This window comes from Rhineura floridana, chromosome 3 (genome assembly GCF_030035675.1).
Source record: "Rhineura floridana isolate rRhiFlo1 chromosome 3, rRhiFlo1.hap2, whole genome shotgun sequence".
NCBI lineage: Eukaryota > Metazoa > Chordata > Lepidosauria > Squamata > Rhineuridae > Rhineura > Rhineura floridana.
The window spans coordinates 4,729,520-4,752,273 of NC_084482.1; the positions used below are offsets into that span (position 1 = coordinate 4,729,520).

General features: G+C 41.6%; 1 protein-coding gene across 1 annotated transcript in view; it reads left to right on the plus strand.

Annotated features, from left to right (window-relative positions):
* PPP1R3F (protein phosphatase 1 regulatory subunit 3F) overlaps positions 1-21,677 on the plus strand; it is a 41,917-nt gene extending 20,240 nt beyond the window's left edge. The window contains exon 4 of the mRNA XM_061613992.1: positions 11,629-21,677. Coding sequence (XP_061469976.1) covers positions 11,629-12,732 — 1,104 coding nt within the window. The 3' untranslated portion in view covers positions 12,733-21,677. The remainder of the gene's footprint in view (positions 1-11,628) is intronic.
* The last annotated feature ends 1,077 nt before the right edge of the window (positions 21,678-22,754 follow it).

Below are 22,754 nucleotides of genomic sequence, written 5' to 3' on the forward strand. Positions count from 1 at the left end.
ATTGTGGTGCCTGCATGTGTGTGACTGCTCTTGGGATGCATGACGGAGAGTGCGCTGGCCAATTTGGCTATACCCATTAGAGATGAGATCTATTGGCCGGTGCCAGTTTGAAAGCATTCTGTCGACCTAACAAGCTAGTGTCAATTTGAGTTCGTTCTTTGTCCACAAGCTCCTGCTTTTACTGATCCATTTTTCCCCTCAGAAAAATAATGGTATTAATATCGATATTTTGAAAGGAAATGTTGGTATTTTGAAAGCAACATTGATAAAAATGTTAATATTAATATCAATATTTTAGACATGGTGTTTTTTTAAAAATCCATTCCTGAAAATAGTTGCAGAAAATCATTACATGAAGATCCAATCAGCAATGGTAAGTGAATAAGTGAATTAATGGAAAATTCGGTACCAAATCCAAGTTGGATGGAATTCTAGCATATCCCTAAGACCCACCCTTCAGAGGAGTGGTCAGTTTTCAACCCTTGGGTTGAAAAAGATTAGCTGCCCATTTGCTAAACCATGATTAGTAACACGCTAACTAGCCCATTCTGAATAACCTGGAGCAGGTGCAGTAAGGTGTTAATGTTTCCGAGAATAAAATAAATAGCCACACAGGAGGTCCCAGTGAGTGCTGGTGAGGCACTACAATGCAGGGTCAAAAGCAAACCAAAATAAAGTCCTTAAACTAGGAGATAAATTGTTATTGTACATTTCTATAATACAAGAAATGGAGTAGGGACACAGTATTTTTTTTAATTACATTGTTATTAACTTGACTAGGAAGGCTCTGTCCCCCAGGTCACTCTGCTTGCCACTCCCTCACCATGCACCCCAACCCCCACTCCCCTGCCACTCCCCACCTCCCTCCAGGCACCCCCACTCCCCTCACCAACTCACTTGCCTCACCTGTTCCTCTGCTGCTGCCCCACACTGCCACTGCCCCAGACAAACTCTGCTGCTGCACAGTGGATCTAGGCTGCCAATAGCCAATGGCTGCCACTGCCCTGCTTCTTCCTGGATAAACTGTGCTGCCATACATCATACCTAGGTTGCACACTGCCCACCTTGCCCACTTGCCAAAGCGGGCAGGGACGGGCTGTGCGAGTAGGGGGTCCAGGTGGAGGTGCAGAAGTGTTCATGCTGCAGTTCACAGTGCCACCTGCCTGTGGTGCTGCAAATTGCATTGTGAAGCTTACATTGTTATATTGATAGATACAAATAAAAATACATAAGAAGTTTATATTTAGAATAATCTAACAGTCATATGCGAGAGGCAGTGTGGCATAGTAGTTAGTGTGTTGGACTACGACCTGGGAGACCAGGGTTCGAATCCCCACATAGCCATGAAGCTCACTGGGTGACCTGGGCCAGTTGCTGCCTTTCAGCCTCAGAGGAAGGCAATGGTAGACCATCTCCGAATACCACTTACTATGAAAACTCTATTCATAGGGTCGCCATAAGTCAGAATTGACTTGAAGGCAGTCCATTTCCATTTTTCAACAGTCATATGACACTACATATTTTCAATACTTCCCCATTTTTACATATATCCAAAATGTTTAAATTATATAGTATTTCAAATATAAAATCACTTTGTTGTTATGTGCGTTCAAGTCGATTATGACTTATGCCGACCCTATGAATCAGCGAACTCCAATAGCATCTGTCATGAACCACCCTATTCAGATCTTGCAAGTTCAGGTTTGTGGCTTCCTTTATGGAATCAGTCCGTCTCTTGTTTGGTCTTCCTCTTTTTCTACTCCTGTTTTTCCCAGCATTATTGTCTTTTCTAGTGAATCATGTCTTCTCATGATGTGTCCAAAGTATGATAACCTCAGTTTCATCATTTTAGCTTCTAGTGATAGTTCTGGTTTAATTTGTTCTAACACCCAATTATTTGTCTTTTTCGCAGTTCATGGAATGTACAAAGCTCTCCTCCAACACCACATTTCAAATGAGTTGATTTTTCTCTTACCTACTTTTTTCACTGTCCAACTTTCACATCCATACATAGAGATTGGGAATACCATGGTCTGAACGATCCTGTCTTTAGTATTCAGTGGTACATCTTTGCATTTGAGAACGTTTTCTTGTTCTCTCATAGCAGCCCTCCCCAGTCCTAACCTTCTTCTGATTTCTTGACTATTGTCTCCCTTTTGGTTAATGACTGTGCCAAGGTATTGATAATCCTTTACAAGTTCAATGTCCTCATTGTCAACGTTAAAGTTACATAAATCTTCTGTTGTCATTACTTTAGTCTTCTTGACATTCAGCTGTAGTCCTGCTTTTGTGCTTTCCTCTTTAACTTTCATCAGCATTGTTTCAAATCATTACTGGTTTCTGCTAAGAGTATGGTATCGTCTGCATATCTTAAATTATTGATATTTCTCCCTCAAATTGTCACACCTCCTTCGTCTTGGTCCAATCCCACTTTCTGTATCATATGTTCTGCATATAGATTAAACAAACAGGGTGATAAAATACATCCCTGTCTCGCACCCTTTCCGATGGGGAACCAATCGGTTTCTCCATATTCTGTCCTTACAGTAGCCTCTTGTCCAGAGTATAGGTTGTGCATAAGGACAATCAGATGCTATGGCACCCCCATTTCTTTTAAAGCATTCCATAGTTTTTATGATCTACACAATCAAAAGCTTTGCTGTAATCTATAAAGCACAGGGTGATTTCCTTCTGAAATTCCTTGGTCTGTTCCATTATCCAACGTATGTTTGTGATATGATCTCTTGTGCCTCTTCCCTTTCTAAATCCAGCTTGGATGTCTGGCATTTCTCGCTCCATATATGGTAAGAGTCTTTGTTGTAGAATCCTGAGCGTTACTTTACTTGCCTGGGATATTAAGGCAATAGTTTGATAATTACTGCATTCCCTGGGATCCCCTTTCTTTGTAATTGGGGTGTATATTGAACGCTTCCAGTCTGTGGGCCATTGTTTAGTTTTCCACATTTGTTGACAAATTTTTGTCAAAATTTGGACAGATTCAGTCTTAGTAGCTTGTAGCAACTCTATTGGTATGCCATCTGTTCCTGGTGATTTGTTTCTTCCACGTATTTTCAGAGCAGCTTTTATGTCACATTCTAAAATTTCTGGTTCTTTATCATACAGTTCCTCCATGAATGAATCTGTCATCCTTGCATCTCTTTTATAGAGTTTTTCAATGTATTGCTTCCATCTCCCTTTTATTTAATCTCTGCCAGTCAATGTGTTCCCCTGTTGATTATGCAACATCCCTACTCTTGGTTTAAATCTCCCTTTAATTTCTCTAATCCTTTGGAATAGGGCTCTTGCTCTACCCTTTTTGTTGTCCTCTTCTATTTCTATACAATATACAATAATAACTATTGTAATAGTTCTTTGTCCCTACCTATTAGTTGCTGTATTGTTGCATTTAGGGTTCTAACTGGGTTTCTCTCTCCTTTTGCTTTTGCCTTCCTTCTGTCTTTAACCATTTAAAGAGTTTCTTCAGGCATCCATTGAGGTCTTTCTCTCTTTTTCAGTAGAGGTATCTTTTTGCATTCTCCCCTGATAATGTCTCTGACTTCACTCCATAGTTCTTCTGGTTCTTTGTCAACTAAGTTTAAAGTCTAAAATCTTTTAAAGCTTTTTAAGTTTAAAGCCTCAAATCATAAATCACTTCTTACTGGACATTTTCTTCAGGCTTAGCCCTGTTCCATTTAATAAAAGGAGTCTAGATTACAGTCCTGTACACATTTACCTAAGAGGAAATCCAACTGAATTCATCAGGAGTTAACTACTGAGTAAATATGCACAGAACTGCATTGTAAGTTTCTTTAAACATTTAAAAAAATGTTGAGCGTATTTTCCCATCCTATAAAATATCTAGCTTGGTGTCAAAGTTTAACCTTGCTCAGACTTTGAACCTGAGGTGTCTTCAGAGGAACAGCAGGACCCCTCGGCAGATCTCCACATTGCCAGTAAGCCCGAAGAGCCAGTCAATCTGGATCTATTTATATCTGGAGGCATGCCATGTTTTGGGACTGAATCAGTCTTGATTGCCCTGAGTAAATATCAGGAGAGGGACAGGGGGAGTGTGAACCTGATCTTTCAGTGGCTTTCAGTTCTGTTGACCACTGTATCCTGTTGGATCAACTCTGGAGGTTGGGAGTTGGAGGCACAGTGTTTCAGTGGTTTAATCCCTCCCTGCAGGGCTGCTTCCAAAAAGCAGCATTGGAGACTGTACCTTGGCCCCCTGGCACTGTGGGTGGGCAGTTTCCAGGTCTGAGGATTGTGCAAATTGCTCATTCTGAATGGGGTTGCACACTTTCTAAAGCATGGTCTCTCTAACGTTCTACCACTCGGGCTCTCTTGAGATGGCTGAAAATTACTGAGGCCTGCCAGTCACAAAATGGTGGTACAGGGACAGAACCAGTCACAAAATGGTGACGGATGGAGGCAGAATTTGGCATCATTAGCTGGAAATTACTGACATCACTTTCTACTGATATCTAATCCATCTTTGGAAATTGCTAAATTCTTTGGCGCAGCATTTACTTTGTGGCAAGGCTTTTCAAAGCTCAGCTTTCCTCAAGCTAAGTACAGAATTTTCTCTTGAGGTGCGTCATGATGTCCTCCAGACGCTGTTGGACTCCAACTCCCATCAGTCCCAGCCAGCATGGACAATGGTCCCAAGAACAATTGGAGGGCATGTGTTGGCTACCCCTGCTATTCAGCTAGGGCCAGATGTTTGGTAGAGCGCATACTCCCCCTCAGACCTGCCCCATACTGTACATGAGACAGTACATGAGAGATGCTGTCTTTGCAATGGCTTCACTGTCCTGAAATTTGATAATACAGTAACGCTGGAGAGGGCAGGCACTCATGACTTTCTGGCACCACAGTAAAAGGCTTACTTAGTTTCACAGGCTTTTGGGTGAATTGTTGACCACTGAGTTTATCATGCAATTTTATTGTTTTACTGATGTTGTGTCTTTGTGAGGCTTTTAAAATGCACATGGTTTTAACATACTGTAATTATAATCTGCTTTGGGATTTGCTTTGTAATCAAAAGCAGGCTAGAAATATTTTCAATAAAAGGATGGGCGTTCTAGTCCAAAACATCCAGGGGGGTGCAGGCTCCCTATCCCTGGCGTAGTGGATGGAAAAGGCCAAAGGTGAAAAGAGAGAAAGGACTTGCTTTTGGACTACAGAGTGACTGAAAGGAGAATGTCATTACATTGCTTTGATTTGAAATTGGAAGAGGGAGCAAAAGGAAAGTTGACATCCTAACCTTCACCCATTCTTTCCATTTGACATCCTAGGCCAGCAACTAATTTTTAACCTGGGGGTTGTGTTTTTTTTGAGAGAGAGGGAAGGCTGAAGGACAGATGATGTGCTGAAACAAGAAAAAGTGAAAATAAAACATTGCAGACGAATCCATCTATCTGTGGTCCTGGGGCGGACATGCTTTTGAAACCTCTGGAACGACTGGTTGAGGTGCAAGCACCTCCTTCCCTCATTGCTTTTCTCCTAAAGCCCCCTCCCAAAGTGGCTTGTGAAGTTAAAACTGGGCTATCCAGGCTGTATTTATGTGAATTTGCATATAGTATATACACCACCCTCACTTCTTGATGCCATTTGAAGACTTCCATTTGGATAGCAGGCCCATAACAAGAACAGGAGGAGTTGATCTACTACAGTGGAACTATGCTCTATTCGGCAGGTGTAGTTTGCCATCCAAATTGCTATGTCAAGTTAGAAACTGAAAGTGTCAGTCAAATTGCATCTGACCTGGGACCTCTAGTGCTGAAGAGCTAGTAACATTGGTTTCATCCATACAAGTGGAAACATAGGCAAGGACTTTACCCCCCTCCACCCAGTGTCAACATTAACAGGTTTTGGCAGAGCCCTTCCCTTATTATGCACTTCTTGCTGCTTCTACTCTTCTGTAAGCTGAGATGCAGGAGAATATGTGTGAGCAGCTGAGGTGCACAAGTGGAAAATGGCCTTAGCCCAGTATACTTAAAGGGCCACTTGATGGGCCTATCAGATTGTCACCCATATTCTTCTCAGTATTATCCCGCCCTCTGAGTGGAGCAGGTAATCACACATGAGAGGACCTTTTCAGTGGCTGTCCTCAGGCTTGGGTTCTCTTGTCTGGAAAGTCTGTCTGAGTTTCTTCTTCTTGACCTCCTGGCAGATGGTAAGGATCCTTGTATTTCAGAAGGCATTTGGTGATATGGGAGTTTTAATTGCCTGTTAATCTGCTGCTACTGATACCTGTCCATGTGGTTCCCGCTTCTGTTTTAGGTGGTATCTGTTTATGCTGCTATCTTGTGTTTCAGTATCATTTAGAACTTCTTTTATGATCTAGTTGTTGATTTGCTATTTTGATTTTTTTAGGTGTCTTGGGCATTTTATATAGAAAGGTGGGAAGAAAGTGCTCAAGTGTATATAAATAAATAAAGGCCACTGAAATGAATAATGGAAATGCTGCCCTGGATTCTTTTCGGAGGAAGGGTAGGAAAGAAATCCCAGAAATCAAATAAAAATTGTGTGGGGGTAGCAGGACAGTCTTAGGGAGAGCATGGGGGCTGGATTGAACCCCTAGGCTGCTGTTTATCCCTGCCCAAAGCAGAGTCCAGAGCATCCCTGAATGAACTGTTGCACAATGCACGTGTGTGCGTGCGTGCGTATGCAGTGTGTACACACAAACAAAACAACCTCTGGAATTCCAGGATTGTATTATCACTATCGCTGCCGTTTCAACTTTCACGGTAATTACCTTGCTTTTATGCAATTATCACTTTCTGTTCTTTTTGCATTTTGTTTCCATCAGACCTTTCCATTTTCTCCCCTCTCCCCCATCACCGCCAAGCCATGTGTGTATATATGCCTAAGTTAATACTTCATGCATTTGATGAAGTAGACTCTATTCCATGAAAGCACATTTCATAATTATTTTGTTGTCTTAAGGTGCTGCAACACTCTTGTTTTTATCAATAACCCTAATTGAATTAAAGATCCAACTACATGAAACCTAATATTGAACTTTCCTCACTGAGAACAAGGTTTCACTGGCTCCCTCTGTCTTTTGTCAGGGCCATCCATGCTACATGTCAAATTGTCAAAATTCTATGTCAAGTAAGCCCAAATTCTGCCAAGAAATTCTGACTTGCCCAAATCAATAGTGTTTTTATATTGCATATATATGCTCAACTTGCATGTTTTCTTTTAAAAGGTAGCTTTGTTACAGGCTGAGTATACTAATTTCCAGCAGAGCTACCCTAATAATTTAATTGCTGCCCTGGGCTCCTGCTGGGAGCAAGGGCAGGACATAAATCAAATAATAAATAAATAATGGGTAGGCCTTTCTCTGTTTGTGTATTGTAAACAGCATATATGGATTTATACCCATGTATATTCATCCTTCATCTCACAAACAAACCCTTATGAACATGTTTTTAAAAAACTAGTATTGCTCCAAAGATTGTGGCAAAGACATTATGTTAATGTCAGAGGCACTTGGAAACAACATGGGCACTAGTCAATAGGCACCCACAATTGGCTTTTATTTTTCATATCATACTAAAAACAAGCACAACTTTCCCCTCAGAGACGGGGTACACTGAAATATGTTTTAAATCACATGAACCACACTGTAATGTGACCTCTATCTTCCTTCTTATTTAATATAATAAAAATTTCAAAGAGAAAATGATCTTACACTGTTGAGAGTACTGTATTGTTTTGTATGAACAATACAAAAAAATTAATGAAGACAAGTATAAGGAGACTCCAAACTATAATTGAGAGCAGGATAATCCCCAGCCTGAGGGCATGATGTGTCCTCTAAAACAAATTCATTTGGCCATGAATTTTGGTAGTAGTGGCAAAAATTAATTAATTAAACATAACCTTGGGGTGGGAGAGAAGTTTAAACTTCTCTGCCCAGCCCAGCGTCCTGATGGAGATACAAATTGCCTCTTCTTGAGTACTCAAATCAATCATTCGAGCAGGGAGGGGGCAATAACCCTCGCAGCTGATTTGCATGGATCAGTTGAGGGTAAGGTGGGATGGAGGCTGTGGTTCTGAATATATGTCTAGGTATGTGTGGGGTGGCCACACTCAGTGCTGGCAAACAGCCCCTTTGGAGCGTTGACCCAAGGTGAATGGGGCTTTTGAGCCAAAAAAAGGTCAGCCACCCCGATTTAAAGTTTAACAGAGGAGCTATATCACATCCACCGAAGACATTATCTTATCCTAAATGCAGTATACTTAGTAACTAGACCCCATCACCTGGTTCACAATGCATGAACTTGGGCTGATAAACCATGATCAGATCCTGGTAAACAGAGATTAAACCAATATTTCCCACTTCAGATGTAATGGGAAACTGTGGTTTAAAGAAGTCATGATCTTTGCACCAAAGCTGTGCATGGGCACACTGTTTTTTTCACATACTACTCCCTCTTTTCCTTCAGTGAAGCCACAAGGAGGCGTTTGGAAGTTTTCAATTAACTACAGTTGAGCATTGCATCCAAACCCCTAAACTGTGGTTAATATTAAACTATAATTTGTTGAAACAAGACATCTTCATAAATTTTGTTTGAAGTTGGCATGTTCAAGAAGCCATAGTTTAGATTAACTTAAGGTTGTCCAGGTTTGGTTGTCATGACAAGTTGCAGTTAATAAAAAGGGAGACGAAAGCTACTAACATTCTCACAGCCATGCCAGAGGAGGGTGTGTGTGGGGGATCTTGAGACTGGCTGTGACTCATTGTCATAACACTTACCCTTAATGAAAGCATATTGACATGATTTCTAAAGTAGTAAATTTAACCTATGAAATCATTCCCATATCTTCAGCAACTATTTTTTCAATGTAGTTGGTTCAAATTTTATTTCCAATACCTTGCAAATGTTCTTGTAGCAACCAGAAGATTTAACATTATCTTAACTGCCCTTATGCATTAAACTTTACAAAAAGTAGGAAAAACAACAGCAGGTTACATCCTAGTTTAATATTAACCATGTTTTCAATTGTGTCAATTTCTGTTTTCCAAGATTACTTTGCTTTTTTGTATTTCCCCCACAAGTGAAATAAATCTCTCTGGATATCTTACAAAACTATCATCTTCTATAGTCCCAGAGCAGCTTACAAATCAATAAAAACAACAGTCCTTGCTCAGAGGCTAACAATGTAAAAGACACAACACAAAAGAAAAAAGGGATGGGGAGGGAAGAGGAAAACAAGCAAACACAGGCATAAAATTCTTAATGTTATAGGGTTCTTATGGTGAACAGCTTGGATGGAATCAGGCTGTTTATAGGTCAAAAACCAGGCCTTGGCAGCCCCTGAGAAATAATCTGGCATCCCAACCTTCCTGGAAATAGATTTAATACAGTACAGCTGGATGTTGCTGACGTTACAGAATGGGGCCTTGGGTTTCTGGGGTCTAGCTGGAAGCTGCCAGCTTCATGTTAGCCCTGCCATAGCAGGTAGTCTCACATCAGCCTAGTTGATTACCATGAACCCCCAAAAAGGACAATTGGAACTGATGGCCTCTGTGAGAATTGAGGGACAGGGCAGCTGAGCTGACAGGAGCAGCAGTGAGTGGATATGGTGTTCTTTATCATCTGCTGCTACATCTTGATGTTTGCAGATTTCTCCCCTCCCCAAAAAAACAAAAATCAACTCCACAGATGGACCCTCCAGAACAGAGTGGAAGGTGGCAGAGAGAAGGATGAATTATTTTTCCTTTTCTTTTGTTATTTTTCCTTCTCTTTTGTTAGTAGATGCCTCCACTGGTTCAAAAGCCTTCTTTGAAGGCAAAGTCACCAATTGGATTCCATCCTATAGTGATCTCATACTTTTCCCATAGCCCAGAGTTCATCAGACATCGACCTAAATTAAAACTGCCATCTATTTATTTCAGACCCCCAGAAGAGTGTTGATAATAAATGTGCTGTTTTCATAATAAATTCTCTTTATAATTAAAATAATGCCCACAAAGCAACCTTGCTATAACGTTGCTATAAAAAATACAACCCTGAATGTTGTTTTTCCTTAACAAATAGTTAAATAGAAAAGCCTTAACACCTAATAATATAACTATATACTTGGTATGCCAATGGACTTCATTCTACCAACAATCCTGTGTTACTTTAATTTCAACTGTGGGTTTCTTGTTACACCAAACAAAATTATTCCGAATTTTGCCAATCCTTTAAAACTTTTTCTGATAACCTGAGAAGTACATTCCTCAGCAAGAAAAATAACATTCTTCCTAAATTTCATTTTAACTGCATCAGTCCTTCCTAAAATAATATAACTTCAGTATGTTCTTGATTCCTTTAATAGTGTAGTACAATTATTTTTATGTATCTTGTCACAATCCTTAGAATATATATGCACCTAAGTAATTGGTCACGTAGACCATTTTAACTTAGCAGTTTGGCTGTATATATGGAATGTTTTGTCAGATTTGTTATTTTATAACTTTATTTCCACATATAAGCTTATCTAGTTTTAATGTTGGCTAAATAGAAGACTTTTATCATCTGCATTAAGGCTAATCTTATACTGCTGTTTTGGCCTTGTGTCTTGCTGTATGTAATAATTGCCCTGGCCATGGAGAAATTTGTTTGTTATTGATTTATTAGAAATAGTAGCTATTCTATGAAAAAACTCATACACAAAACATATGCATTTTACATTGTTATTGGCAATATCTGTTAAAAATAGTAGCTATTCTGTGAAAAACCTTCACACAATATATGCACTTTTTGACACTGATATTGGCAGAGATCTATTGGCTTTAGCTGCCTGTGATCTAAGAAAAGCTGCTGGATTTTCATCTGCAGAAACAAGTTCTCTGCTTGCCTTGGATGCAGACTGGGAGGAAAACATTGCCAGGCCAATTCCTGAAGCCCCCAAATCCCAAGTGCTAGCAAAGTCCAGCCCTCTTACAGCTGGAGAGGCAGCAGGGAACCTGGAAAAGAGGGAGCAACAAGTAGGCCAGGCAAATTGCATGGGGATAGCCTGGTAACTTCCCTTAGTAAAGAGAGAACGTAGTGAGTAGGGATGGGATTGACTGTGCAGGTTCACCTGAGCTCCAGCACCAGGAGGATTCTAGTTTGTGGGGTGAGTGTCCCTTATTGAGCGGGTGGCTGTAGTGACGCAGCTAGCAGAAAACGAGTGCCTGACCCACAGGTCTTCTGACAGACCCCCATTTTTAGCTCCTTTGGGGTATAAACTGTGTCATTAGATTAAAAGATCTTGAAGATTCATGGAACATTTGCCAAGCAAATATACTTGTGGAGTCCCTACCAGTAGAAGAGTTTACGATTTGAACAAAAACTGGTCTGAAGATAGAAATGGAGTGTAGACTAGGTGGCTTTTTCCCTTTGTAGGTCTGCAACTAATGTGCTACACTATAAAATTATATGCTGATGGCATTAGCACTTACAGAGCAGTAGAACCAAAAAAGACAGGCCCCTTACAATCTTAGTGATGAACCTCAATGTTAGTAAGGTACACCCCTTAGCTGTGATGTCCCTGTATCTTTACAGATGGATATGTTTATCGCTTTGCAGATAACATCACATTCTTCCATTTCTATGTATATCTTTTCTTCCTCACTTTATGTAGATTCCGGAGCTCACAATCACCACCAACTCCCCAGAAAAGAAGGAACCTTCTAGAGATCATCTTGTGGATTTCACTGAGTCCCCACAGGCACTTGCTTTCACAGTCCATCCTTCATCCCACGAGGAGCTGAAAGTGCCATGGGGCTTGATGCTGGGAACTGAAACCCATCCCTTGGGGCAGTGGGATGTGCCCGAGTTCAGCAAGTGTGATCTCACCACAGAGGGGTCTTTCATGGAGGAGTGCATGGAGGAGCAATTGAGAAGGTACCAAGAGTTGCCCTGCCGCTTGGAGGAAGATGCTATAGACCGGGAGCTGGAGCAGCTTTACCTGTCTCACTTGAGCCGGCTCCGAGCTGAGGAGCTTGGAGGACGAGGGGAGTGGGCTGAGGAGGGTTCAGGCAATCCTGGCAGCCCTGCACCATATCTCATTGCCTTGCGGCAGAGTGTCTTGACTGACCGTGACCTGATAGTCAACTGGACAGGCCCCGAGAGAGCACTGAATAGCTCCCTGGCAGAGGAGATCACGCTGCACTACGCCAAACAGCGGGGTGATGACTCCAGAGACAGTGAGGAGGAAGGATTCACACCAGGGTATGCAACAATGGCACCACTCGAGTTGGTGGGACCAGGCCGTGATAGCCCGCCTGTCCTACTAGAAGGCTGCTTTCTAAATAACCTGGAAGAGGGAAGTGTCCAACAAAGCTTAGCTAAGGACTCTGACTCTTTTGTCAGCTTGAAAGTGGCGTCACCCAACACCTCACGACCGGCCACTCAGGAGGCCATGGTGATGCCCCTGATAGTCCCAGCCCGAACACTAGTACCCCTACCACAACGGCCCACAGATCTGCTGTCCAGCCCTCTTGGTGCCCATGGACAGAACAAGAGCCAGAGCTTCTTGATAAGGCAAGGCAGCCTCTGGTTGGGCGAGGGGCTTCATGTCCACAAGCCTTCTGAAAACAACCCCAGTTCTCATAGTGAACTTGAAAAGATCTTAATACGCTCCCTGCGGTTCCTCAGCCTTTTTGTCTTCCTGCCTGTGGTCTTCAATAGTTGCATGCCCCTGGTGGCTGTTACGCTTTACCTTCTCCTGGATTGGTTCTCATAGTTCGGCATCTCTTTCTTTGAGTTGTCAAAGGGCCCATGAGAGGACCCATCTGTAGCTTGGCTACATCCCTGTTTTTGTCTGAACAGCCATGGTTTGAATGAGAGAAAGAGAGGACAAGCCAAGTCCTCTTGAGAGATGATGGTGTGTCTAAGTTGTGGCAGCTCATAATTTCCCAAAGTTTAGTGTATTTTTCTTTTTCTTTTTTGTGAAATCATCTAGTATAAAAGGGTGTTTTTTAAAAATTGCATTATTTATGTCCACCCATGAGGAAATTAACAAGGGCTGGCTCCAAAGGTTGGCAAAGTTAGGATCCTCATAAGTGACAAAGGGCCTACCATTTCAATGGCACCCCATTTTCACTTTGCATAGTTCACCCAAGAAGGTCAGAGGCAATGTGAGAAAATTCTAGTGTTGTCTGTCCCTATCACTTGCAAGATAAAAGGGCCAACTAAGGTTGTCTTGCCTGACAGTCTGCTAAATCCTAGATCCAGCACTGTGATCATGTTTCTCATTTTTGTCAGGTATAAATTTGTAGGAGGCATCTGCGATGAGGAAAGCATTTTATTTTTCTTCCCTATATATTTCCATGTTGGGATTTGTTCAGCCTACTCTTTTCCGATGGTTGGCTTTCAAAGGCTAAAATAATAAGCATACTTACCTGGCAGTAAGTCCCATTAACTAACGTCTGGTTTAGGACTGAGGTGAAAATTTCCTAAAACATTCTTTGATATATGCTTTTTTAAATAATAATATAAGTATAAGTATACCCTTATACTTAACATGCACTATGAGCAGGTTCTGACCTGTTAACTTGTTTTGTGAAAAAGGGGGGGGGCACTTTTTTTTTACAAAAGGGATAAAACTAGGCTATTTGGAAAGGTTAACCAATTAATCAAAACATTCATTTTAAAAAAAAATAATTTTAAATGAACCATTTGAGAATTTTCAAAAAAGAGCCTTTTTAAATCAAAAGATTTTTATGAAATCGGTGTCTGCTTATTCTGTGCATAATACTAAGGCAGAGCATGGCGACTAGATTCATGGGCAGGCTGGATCTTGGAGGAGTCACTGGCTATGTCCCTCTCTGAGTCCTTTCAGTAGAAAAGTGGGATGATTAGGATGATTTTTTCTCCTTTAAGCCTTGTCCTTAACCACTTATGTGTGACAAAAGGAATTGGTGAATGGAGCAGAAACAAGCCAGTTACCTCCGTTTCTAGCCCTGCTCCTGCTTAAAACAAAACCACAGAGGAACTTTGATGACTCTTCCAGAGTAAGAAAATATACATTCTTGGACTTTTGACAGACTGGCTCATGTTGCTCCCAGTATACCAATTTTATTAGTTATTTCCTGTGACAATAACCGAACTTACTAGTATACCAATCAGTATTAGTGTGTTGATGTTTTTAGTTCTTTGATGTGAAAATCAGAGGAACATGTCCAACCTCATCCTCACCAAAAAGCCTAGAATATTTTTATTCTTCGGAGGCAGGAAAATCGTAGATTTCTTTTAGGTTACAATCCAGCAGGACATTCTCCTGTGAGAATGCCAATGAAATTAAGAAGAGCTTTTGGACTGCTCCTGTTCATTTCACTGGGGTTTGCCCAGGTGAGTGTCTCACTGGATTGTGGCCTTGGTTCTCATAATTTCCTGTTATTTTAAGGAAACAAAACAGCAAGATGTTTTCCATTCCGAAGAGGATGGCTATGTTTTCAGTGTTCTGTGCATCAAACTCCTGCAAATTTCACCCGCTTCCATTCCAGATGGTCTAAAAGGTGATGCAGCCAAGGCCCCTTCATGCCACAATCCTGAGCCACACCCCCAGCTTCTTAACTAGAGCCTTCAGACTGCTGACTTCATCTCTGCTTTAAGGACGCTTTTCTGCGTGCTTCCTTGCCACCAGCAGGATCCAACATAGAGGACTACAGGAAAGCTCCCCTAAACAGATGGCCCCATATTTATTTTTGTACCTGATGGGAAGGCCTGACCTTTTCTACCGTAGAATTCACCCCAAGATAGAGAGATTTTATTTATTAACCATTGGAGTGCAAACCCAGAGCAGTGGGTTCACAGAAGATGAAAATAATTTATTACTCTATATCCATGTATGTGTCTGCAGTGAAACAGTAGACTGAAAACATCCTGTCTTCATGTGCAATAAGCTGAACTGGCATTGAATTTGCCATGAAGAGACAACCCACTCCCATGCTGCTAAACATGCTTCATTACTTCCTCTTGAATGTTGTGCTGTCAACAGCTGCTGTGATAGAGGTTGTGAGGCCTTGTGGAGGAAGAGGGAGGTGTTTGTGCGAGTTCTGAGGCCACTTCCCTCTGCTGATCCAAACTTGGCCCTGCTTTCCCATCCAACAGCAAATGCTTTTATCTAGGGAATGTAGGTGTTTTTCAAAGGTGGAAAGTTGCTTGTGCTTCGTGGAGGTTGAAATCCAGTCCAGATTTCACAGTCCTCAGTGGAAAAATCTGCATTTGCTGAATGGAAGCTGAGATCTGAGATTAGAATGTTACCAGCAGCCACAGCTCTGTGTGTGTGCGTGTGTGTGTGCATGTGCGTATGTGTGCACGTTTCTTTGTTGACTTGTCTCATGGTTACGGTCTTTGTCCTTCCTTCATTATTTTATCTTCTGTCTTAGTCAACCTGTCTGATCCCCCATTAGAAATATATTGCTTGTGCAAATGTGTCTGAAGACACTCATTCCACCTCAGAACAGTCTTGGAAGTGTTTTGATCCATCCACTTGGCTGCAATGTGTGCATCAGTTGCACTCCACACATCTGCAGAAGCATTGGGCAAAGCTAGGGGCTGCCTCAGGTGGCAGATGTTTTGGCAACATTAAGGGTCTTACAGTGGGAAGCATGCCATAGGGAACGATCCACCAAGTCCTCCTGCACAAGAGCCCTTTTGTGCGCATGCGCAGCTCCTGGTCACTTTGGAACTTTCCTATGGAATGTGCCCCAAATATATTAGTAAGAGAGGAGAAGTACCTTCTGATTTTTCTCCATCAAGCACCCAAACATCCAACTCACAATTCCGGACCTCCTCTGGAACTTCCCATAGGCCAGGGATTTCCTCCGCCACACCTGCAGATCTACCCCACAAACTCCTAAACTCATCCTCTAAATTAAATTGCTTTGCAACCAGACGAATGACACTATCTGGCGACTGTGCAACCCTCATCAATCTTTTTAGCTGCATAACAGGAACAGCCTGCTCTAACTTGACTAAGCCCAAACCTCCATCCTTGTTCTTGACATAAAATAGACTCGAACTCGTCGACATGGGCAGATGTAACCATTCTTTAACCTCTAACCTAATCACATCATCAACCTTCCTTAACATCGTTTTTGCAAGCTCAGTATGATCACACCAGTACAATCATATACACCTGCAGCAACTTAACCTTCTGAGATGGTTTCACCTTTGCCCTACTTATCCTATCCAACCATATATTCACATCCTCATCCACAATATACTTGCAAACACCAATCCAAGGATCAATTCTCACTCCAAGGTACTTCCCAACATCTCCAGGCGAAATCATATGAATAGCCTCCAAACCAATAGACCAGGGCAAACAGTTGTTGACAACATAAGAGTCCCTAGTTGGCTGGATGAAAAAAACATGACATTTCTTCGATTGAACCCGAAGACCAGTTAACCTGCAAAACTTATCAACAATCCTAAGCTTTTTAACCATCTTCCCGTAACTATCGCTAAGAATTGCCAGATCATCGGCAAAGGCTAGAGACGTAAGCCCCCAATCATTCCCTCGAACTCCGGCATCTTCAGCCTCCAAACTAACTAAAAGTGGGTCCATAGCTAAATTAAATAAAAGGGGTGACAAAGGGTCCCCCTGCTTAACTCCAACCTGCAGGTAGATTTTATCCGTGTCCCGACCTCCTATACTAAAATGGGTACTAGCGTTATTATATGCATCCATGATTATACCAATCATGTGCATATCCATCCCTCTCAATTTAAGGACTTCCATGATATGCTCATGGGAAACTGAATCAAAAGCTTTAGCAATATCAATAAGCACTACACCTACCTCCTTCTTATTCACTTTAGCTTCCTCAATTATGGTCTTCATAAGCCATAGATTTTCTGAGCACCCCACAGCAGATATAAAGCCGCGCTGTCTCTGGCTTATGGGACAGGCCTTCTGTATCCTCAGCGTCAGAATCTTAGAGAAGAGCCTCAAGACAACTGAGGAAATAGTTAAGGGCCTCCAATTACCGATGTCCTTTAGCTCTTTTTCATTAGTCGACTTTGGTATCAAGGTAGACCTGCTGCCCTTAACCACCTCTGGAATAATTCCAGTGACCAACCATAGATTAAATAGCTCTTTCAAGATAACCCCCTTATCCTTAGCTATTAAATCAGTAACCCTGATCCCATCAGGTCCTGATGCCGTTCTTTTACTCATTGCCTTCCTATGATATACAATTTCATGCTCACTTATCAATTCCTCAAACATCTTGTTATCCGTTCCCGCACTAGGAACAAAAGCTCCCAGCCTCTTAAAGCTTGATTTGGCTTCCCATTTGTCCTTAAACATCTTAAAAACATCCTCAAGGGGCAAACCACACTTAACAGCATAACGTTGGTCAAGAACGTACGATGCTAACTCAGACCTATTAGTCCTAAATTTGACCTGCATGTGCTTATACATGAATCTCCTATTAGCTCTTCGTTCCATCCACTTTTTACTCCTACCATTAGACCTCCTACCCCTCTTCCTTTTAATAACTGTTATCTCTTTCCTTCCCCTCTTATCCCGTGCCCCAGTCGAACCTATTCTGCCCAACACTAACACAGACACCTGGTTTACTTTAAGTCTAATAAATTCCTCATTACCTAGCCAGTGGACAAGACCATCCCTGATATTCCCATCCTTAATTTCATTGCGAGCCAAAATATCTTTAATGTAGCTCTTATAATACTTCTCCAGATCCTGAACTGCGCCAAACCTATCTTCCTTCATATACGTTTCCTCACCCTCCGCTGCATCTACATCATCCACACCAACTCCAATCTCCTCAACTTTACATCTATCCTCCTTTCCCTTAAGCAACCTCCTCTTATCCGAGATTTGTTTGGTCGTCTTTGTAGTAAGTTCTAAATTAATTGCTTTATTAATAAATTTCTCATCGCTATATTTCTCGCAAAGCAATCTTAACTGATGCTCCTCCTCCTGCGACCAAACACTACCTCTCCCTTGACCACTTAAACCTACCTTCTCACTATTCCTCTTTAACCCCTCAATCCGCTCATTGTTACATACCTCCGGATGGGCATGCCTCTTATGCTGAGACAACCCAGATTTACTGCCAAAGCCCTGCTTACACACTTCACAACTAAATGGCTCCTTTTTCACCACTTCAATTCTACTGTTACACTTAGGACTACATTATCTCCAAGTTACGTTCCAACTCTTAACATTATTTGATTGTGGTTTAGCCCAGAGCCCAACTTCCTTAGTTCCATAAGTACAAATACTCAGGAGTACAAATACTCAGGTGACCACATAATACATCTGATTAAAAAGGCCCATGAAACGCGTGATGGTTTACAGTAGGGGTGGGGAACTAGATTTTTCCGGAAGGGTAGATCTTTATCTCTCCCACCCCTATGGTCTTCATAAGCCATAGATTTTCCGAGCACCCCGCAGCAGATATAAAGCCGCGCTGTCTCTGGCTTATGGGACAGGCCTTCTGTATCCTCAGCGTCAGAATCTTAGAGAAGAGCCTCAAGACAACTGAGGAAATAGTTAAGGGCCTCCAATTACCGATGTCCTTTAGCTCTTTTTCATTAGTCGACTTTGGTATCAAGGTAGACCTGCTGCCCTTAACCACCTCTGGAATAATTCCAGTGACTCTCCCCAGGTGAAAACTAAGGATAGTTCATATGTTACAATGCAAGGCATGTTGTACTGCCTGTTTTTTTTTACAATTTTTGGGCCAGGTTCTCACTCAGAACTACATCTGGGCTGTTCTATTTCAGACTGCAGTTAGCTGTAGGGCTTTCCATGATTGAATGGTCCTCCATTTAAAATTGCACATAGAAAACTAGCATATTGGGGGAAAGTCTAGGTTGGCTAGAACCCTTCTTTCTGACATGACAGTTTCTATGTGCAGGTTTTTTGTTTTTGTTATATGAGGCCCTACCTGCAGTCTGAAGAACCTGGGTCTCGGGGTTCACCACCACCATCACCATGTGTAGAACTAGCATTCATGCATGGAATTTCTGCCCCAGTTTGGTTCTATCAGTTCCCATGTACTATCTACCCCTCACCAACCACATTGTCATTTTACAGAAGTCAGTGGTTTCTCTTCTCTGAACAGCAATAATAAACAATCCAGCAGGGATGATGTTTTGGATAATCACCTTTATAATTAATATCCAAGAATGTCCAATAAAGCATTTATATAAAAGCAGGTTCACCTGTTTTTGTAGGCACCCTTGTGCCTTGTCTGTAATGTGCAAATAAGCTACAACCTCTTGTGGATCCAGAAATGTACAGGCTAAAAACTACAAACACAGTGAACCAAGCCTCAATTTACTGAGGGAGATTATTCCTTCTGTGTGAGCTCAAAGCAGCAAATAAGTCCCATTTCAATCTCACAACAGCCCTTTGAAGGAAGAGATTATGACTTGCCCAAGGCAAGTAAGTAAATATGAACTTTGGCTCCCCCAGTGGAAATCTGACATTATCCATAATAATACTACGCTTGCCTTGGCTCCCTTTGCTAGAAGAATGAATTGTCTTCTCATTCCACTAGATAATAGGTTGAAATTGTGTGTAGTCCTTTGTCCATCCCTATGTGGCTACTTCCAGAGTAGGGTCCGGAGGCACATGAAGCTACCACCTTGCTGAAGCTAAGAAGGTCTGGGTCTGGTCATAGCCTGGATGGGTGACCACCTGGGAATTACATGTATGCCACCTTGGGTTTCTTGATGGAAGAAAGGTGGGATATAAATGTAAGAAAATAGAAAAATCCATACTAATATGAACTAGGTAAGAGTGATTATGATGGTCCTCTCCTGTCCGTCGGATTGCTGGGGAGTGTGTAAGGCCTGGGATGCTGTGTTTAATTTGAGATGGACCTTACCAGCACTTAGTTGAGTGTCAGCTGTTATAACCTTGTGGATGAAAATGTGAGCTGGGAAATCCCTGGCTCAGCTACAAACTCACTGGATGACTTTCGGCAACCCATTCAGTTACCCTGCTCTCCACTGATGAGGAGATAGTAACACTGACATATTGTAGGATTGTAGGAAGGATTATTGAGATTATACATGTGAACACTTTGAGCATGCAGAAAAAGCAGTATATTACAGTCCAATCTATTTAAAACTAGTTGCCCCTATTGAAATTGACTTACAAGTAACTTGACCCATTGATTTCCATGGGACTTGCATGTAACGAACGTCCAATTTGATCAGGGCCTAAGTACTGTATTAAGAGAGTGATGTAGTGGCAAAGAGTGTATGCTGGGAAAACTTGGCATAATCTCTCAACTTCAACCCACTGTCTTGAAGAGGGAAATACTATTCTACCTTGCAGTTGTAAGAATTACTCAGATAATGTAAGGGATTACTTCAAACACCCATCTGAAGCATTATCTCTTCCTGGGATCTCAAAATCCTTTGCAAAGCAAAACTGGCTCTAAAATTACAGTAAGTTAGCTCAGTGGTTCCCAAACATTTCCCTGTGGACCACTTGAACATTGCTTGTTTTGGTGGACCACTTGTAACATTTGTAAAGCTCTGTGCTGGGTGCTGTATGATTTTTAATTGTTTTTTTACTTCTTTTATTTCTTATATTTAATAGTGTTACAATTTACACTCCACAGAATTCAAATTGTAATACAATAAAATATGATATAAGAAATAAAACAAGCAATAAAATATAATTAAAAAGCAATATGAATATTTAATGCAGACATGCTGTGGACCACCTGAATGAAGCTCAAGGTCTATGGACCACAGTTTGGGAACTCCTGAGTTAGATTGTATTTGTTTAGGTTGTTTAACATTTTTATGATAGACTGTATCTTCTCATCAACAGTCTGATTTATTAGGGTAAGGGGGTGTTTACACTGTCACTTTTGTGGCTGATTTCATGCACATCAATTTGCCATGACTCTAAATTGCCTATGCAAATGGACTGCCTTCAAGTTGATTCCGACCTATGGTGATGGTAAGTGGTATTCAGAGTTGATTTACCATTGCCTTCCTCAGGCTGAGAGGCAGTTACTGGCCCAAGGTCACCCAGTGAGCTTCATGACTATGTGGGTATTCGAACCCTTGTCTCCCAGGTTGTAGTTCAACACCCTAACCACTATGCCACAATGGCGTATGTACACTCGTAATGTTTCTGTAGTGTATGTAAATTCTATTGAGAGTTGTGCTTGATGCTTGCAAGCTAGCAACAAGTACTTGTACTAGCTTTGTTCACAAGACTGGTTTGCTATGATCAGATTCGGTCCATGTAATGAGAAAAATGGTTGCATAGTTTGAATTAAACTTGAGTTGTGGACTTACAAATGAACTCTTGTCCTTGGATCCTTGAGCCTGAGCTTGTAGGAGACTTATGAAAAGTGGCAATGGTGTGTTACCTTGGTACAGTGTGCTATAGCCACACATCAGTGATAAAACCCTAGCATTCTCCCCTCAATTTTTCATCCCATAGCCCTGTTTAACATATTCCTCAACCAGGAACTGGTTGCCTGGTTGGAGTGATGGTTGGGAGCCTCTTTTTCTGTTGAGTATCTGTTGCTCTTTGTTACACTGTGGAGTAAAGGATAGGATGGAACATGTAATTTCAGAAACATGTATGTATGTATGTATGTATGTATGTATGTATGTATGTAATCATCTGAGCTGTGCCTGAATTGGAAGCACTAATAAAAACATCCTGACCACAGCACTTGTGTCTCTGACAATTTTTTGGGGTTGGTGTGGGTGTCTGTTGATATGTCATCCATAGTGTGATTTTATGTTAAGCCTCAGCGTGAGTATCAGTTATCCAGGTTAAAGGAATGAATTCATCAGGTAGAGGAGAAAGATTGTAGCTGTTGCCTCACTTGCTGACCCCCTCTCTTGCATCAGTTAGTGGTCTAATAAGTGAGATGCAGAAAGTGTCCTCTTTCAACTGATAGTACACCAAATACTGGCTTAACCAGCATGGCTACCCCCACTGTCACGAATCCTGGAAAATGGAATTTAGTTAGTACTTTCTGTTATAAAAGATTCCCAGGTTTGAGAGTCTAGTGTAGGCCAAAAGCAACCTGTCTGTCTCCTGTAGTTGGTCTAACCAGCTGTGTCTGAACGTATCCACATGTTGTTTTAAACTGTGGCTCTTGCCACAAGGTACTGAGGATGAATTGGGTGGAAAACGGCATTCTGTCACCAAGGAGAGGGCAAGGAAACAGTGGTATCTAAAACCTTGGCAATCTGAAAGACTTCCATGCACATCCATAAGATGAGCCCCGTAGCAGACAAAAAGCTGTCCCACTGTGGCTAACCAGATACTTCTGGGAAGCCCACAAACAGGACATTATGGCAACGTGTTCTCCAGCAACTGGTATTCAGAGACACATTGCCAGATACTGGAAGTAGTACATAGTCACTGATAGCTTTATCCTCCATGAATTTGTCATATTTTAAAACCATCCAAGTTGGATCTTGTGGTACAACAGCTAAAACCTCATACAGTATAATAATTTCAACCAAAGTTCAGCACTTTGGAAGTTATTTTGAGGAGTAAGTCAGTCATGGAATAAGTGAAATAATAAGAATGCCTTTGAGCATGTGCAGGGTGCTTTTATCAGACTATACTGGAGAACATGGACTTCCAAGTCAGTCCCTATGGCTTTCAAGTAACCTTGTGCTTTGGCTGTTCTGTCTTTTCACTCTGTGAAAGAGGCTTCATCTGCTCAAACTGAGGCTAGACATTAGGGATAAATCTTAAAACAATAAGAATACTTTGTTGAGTGAACA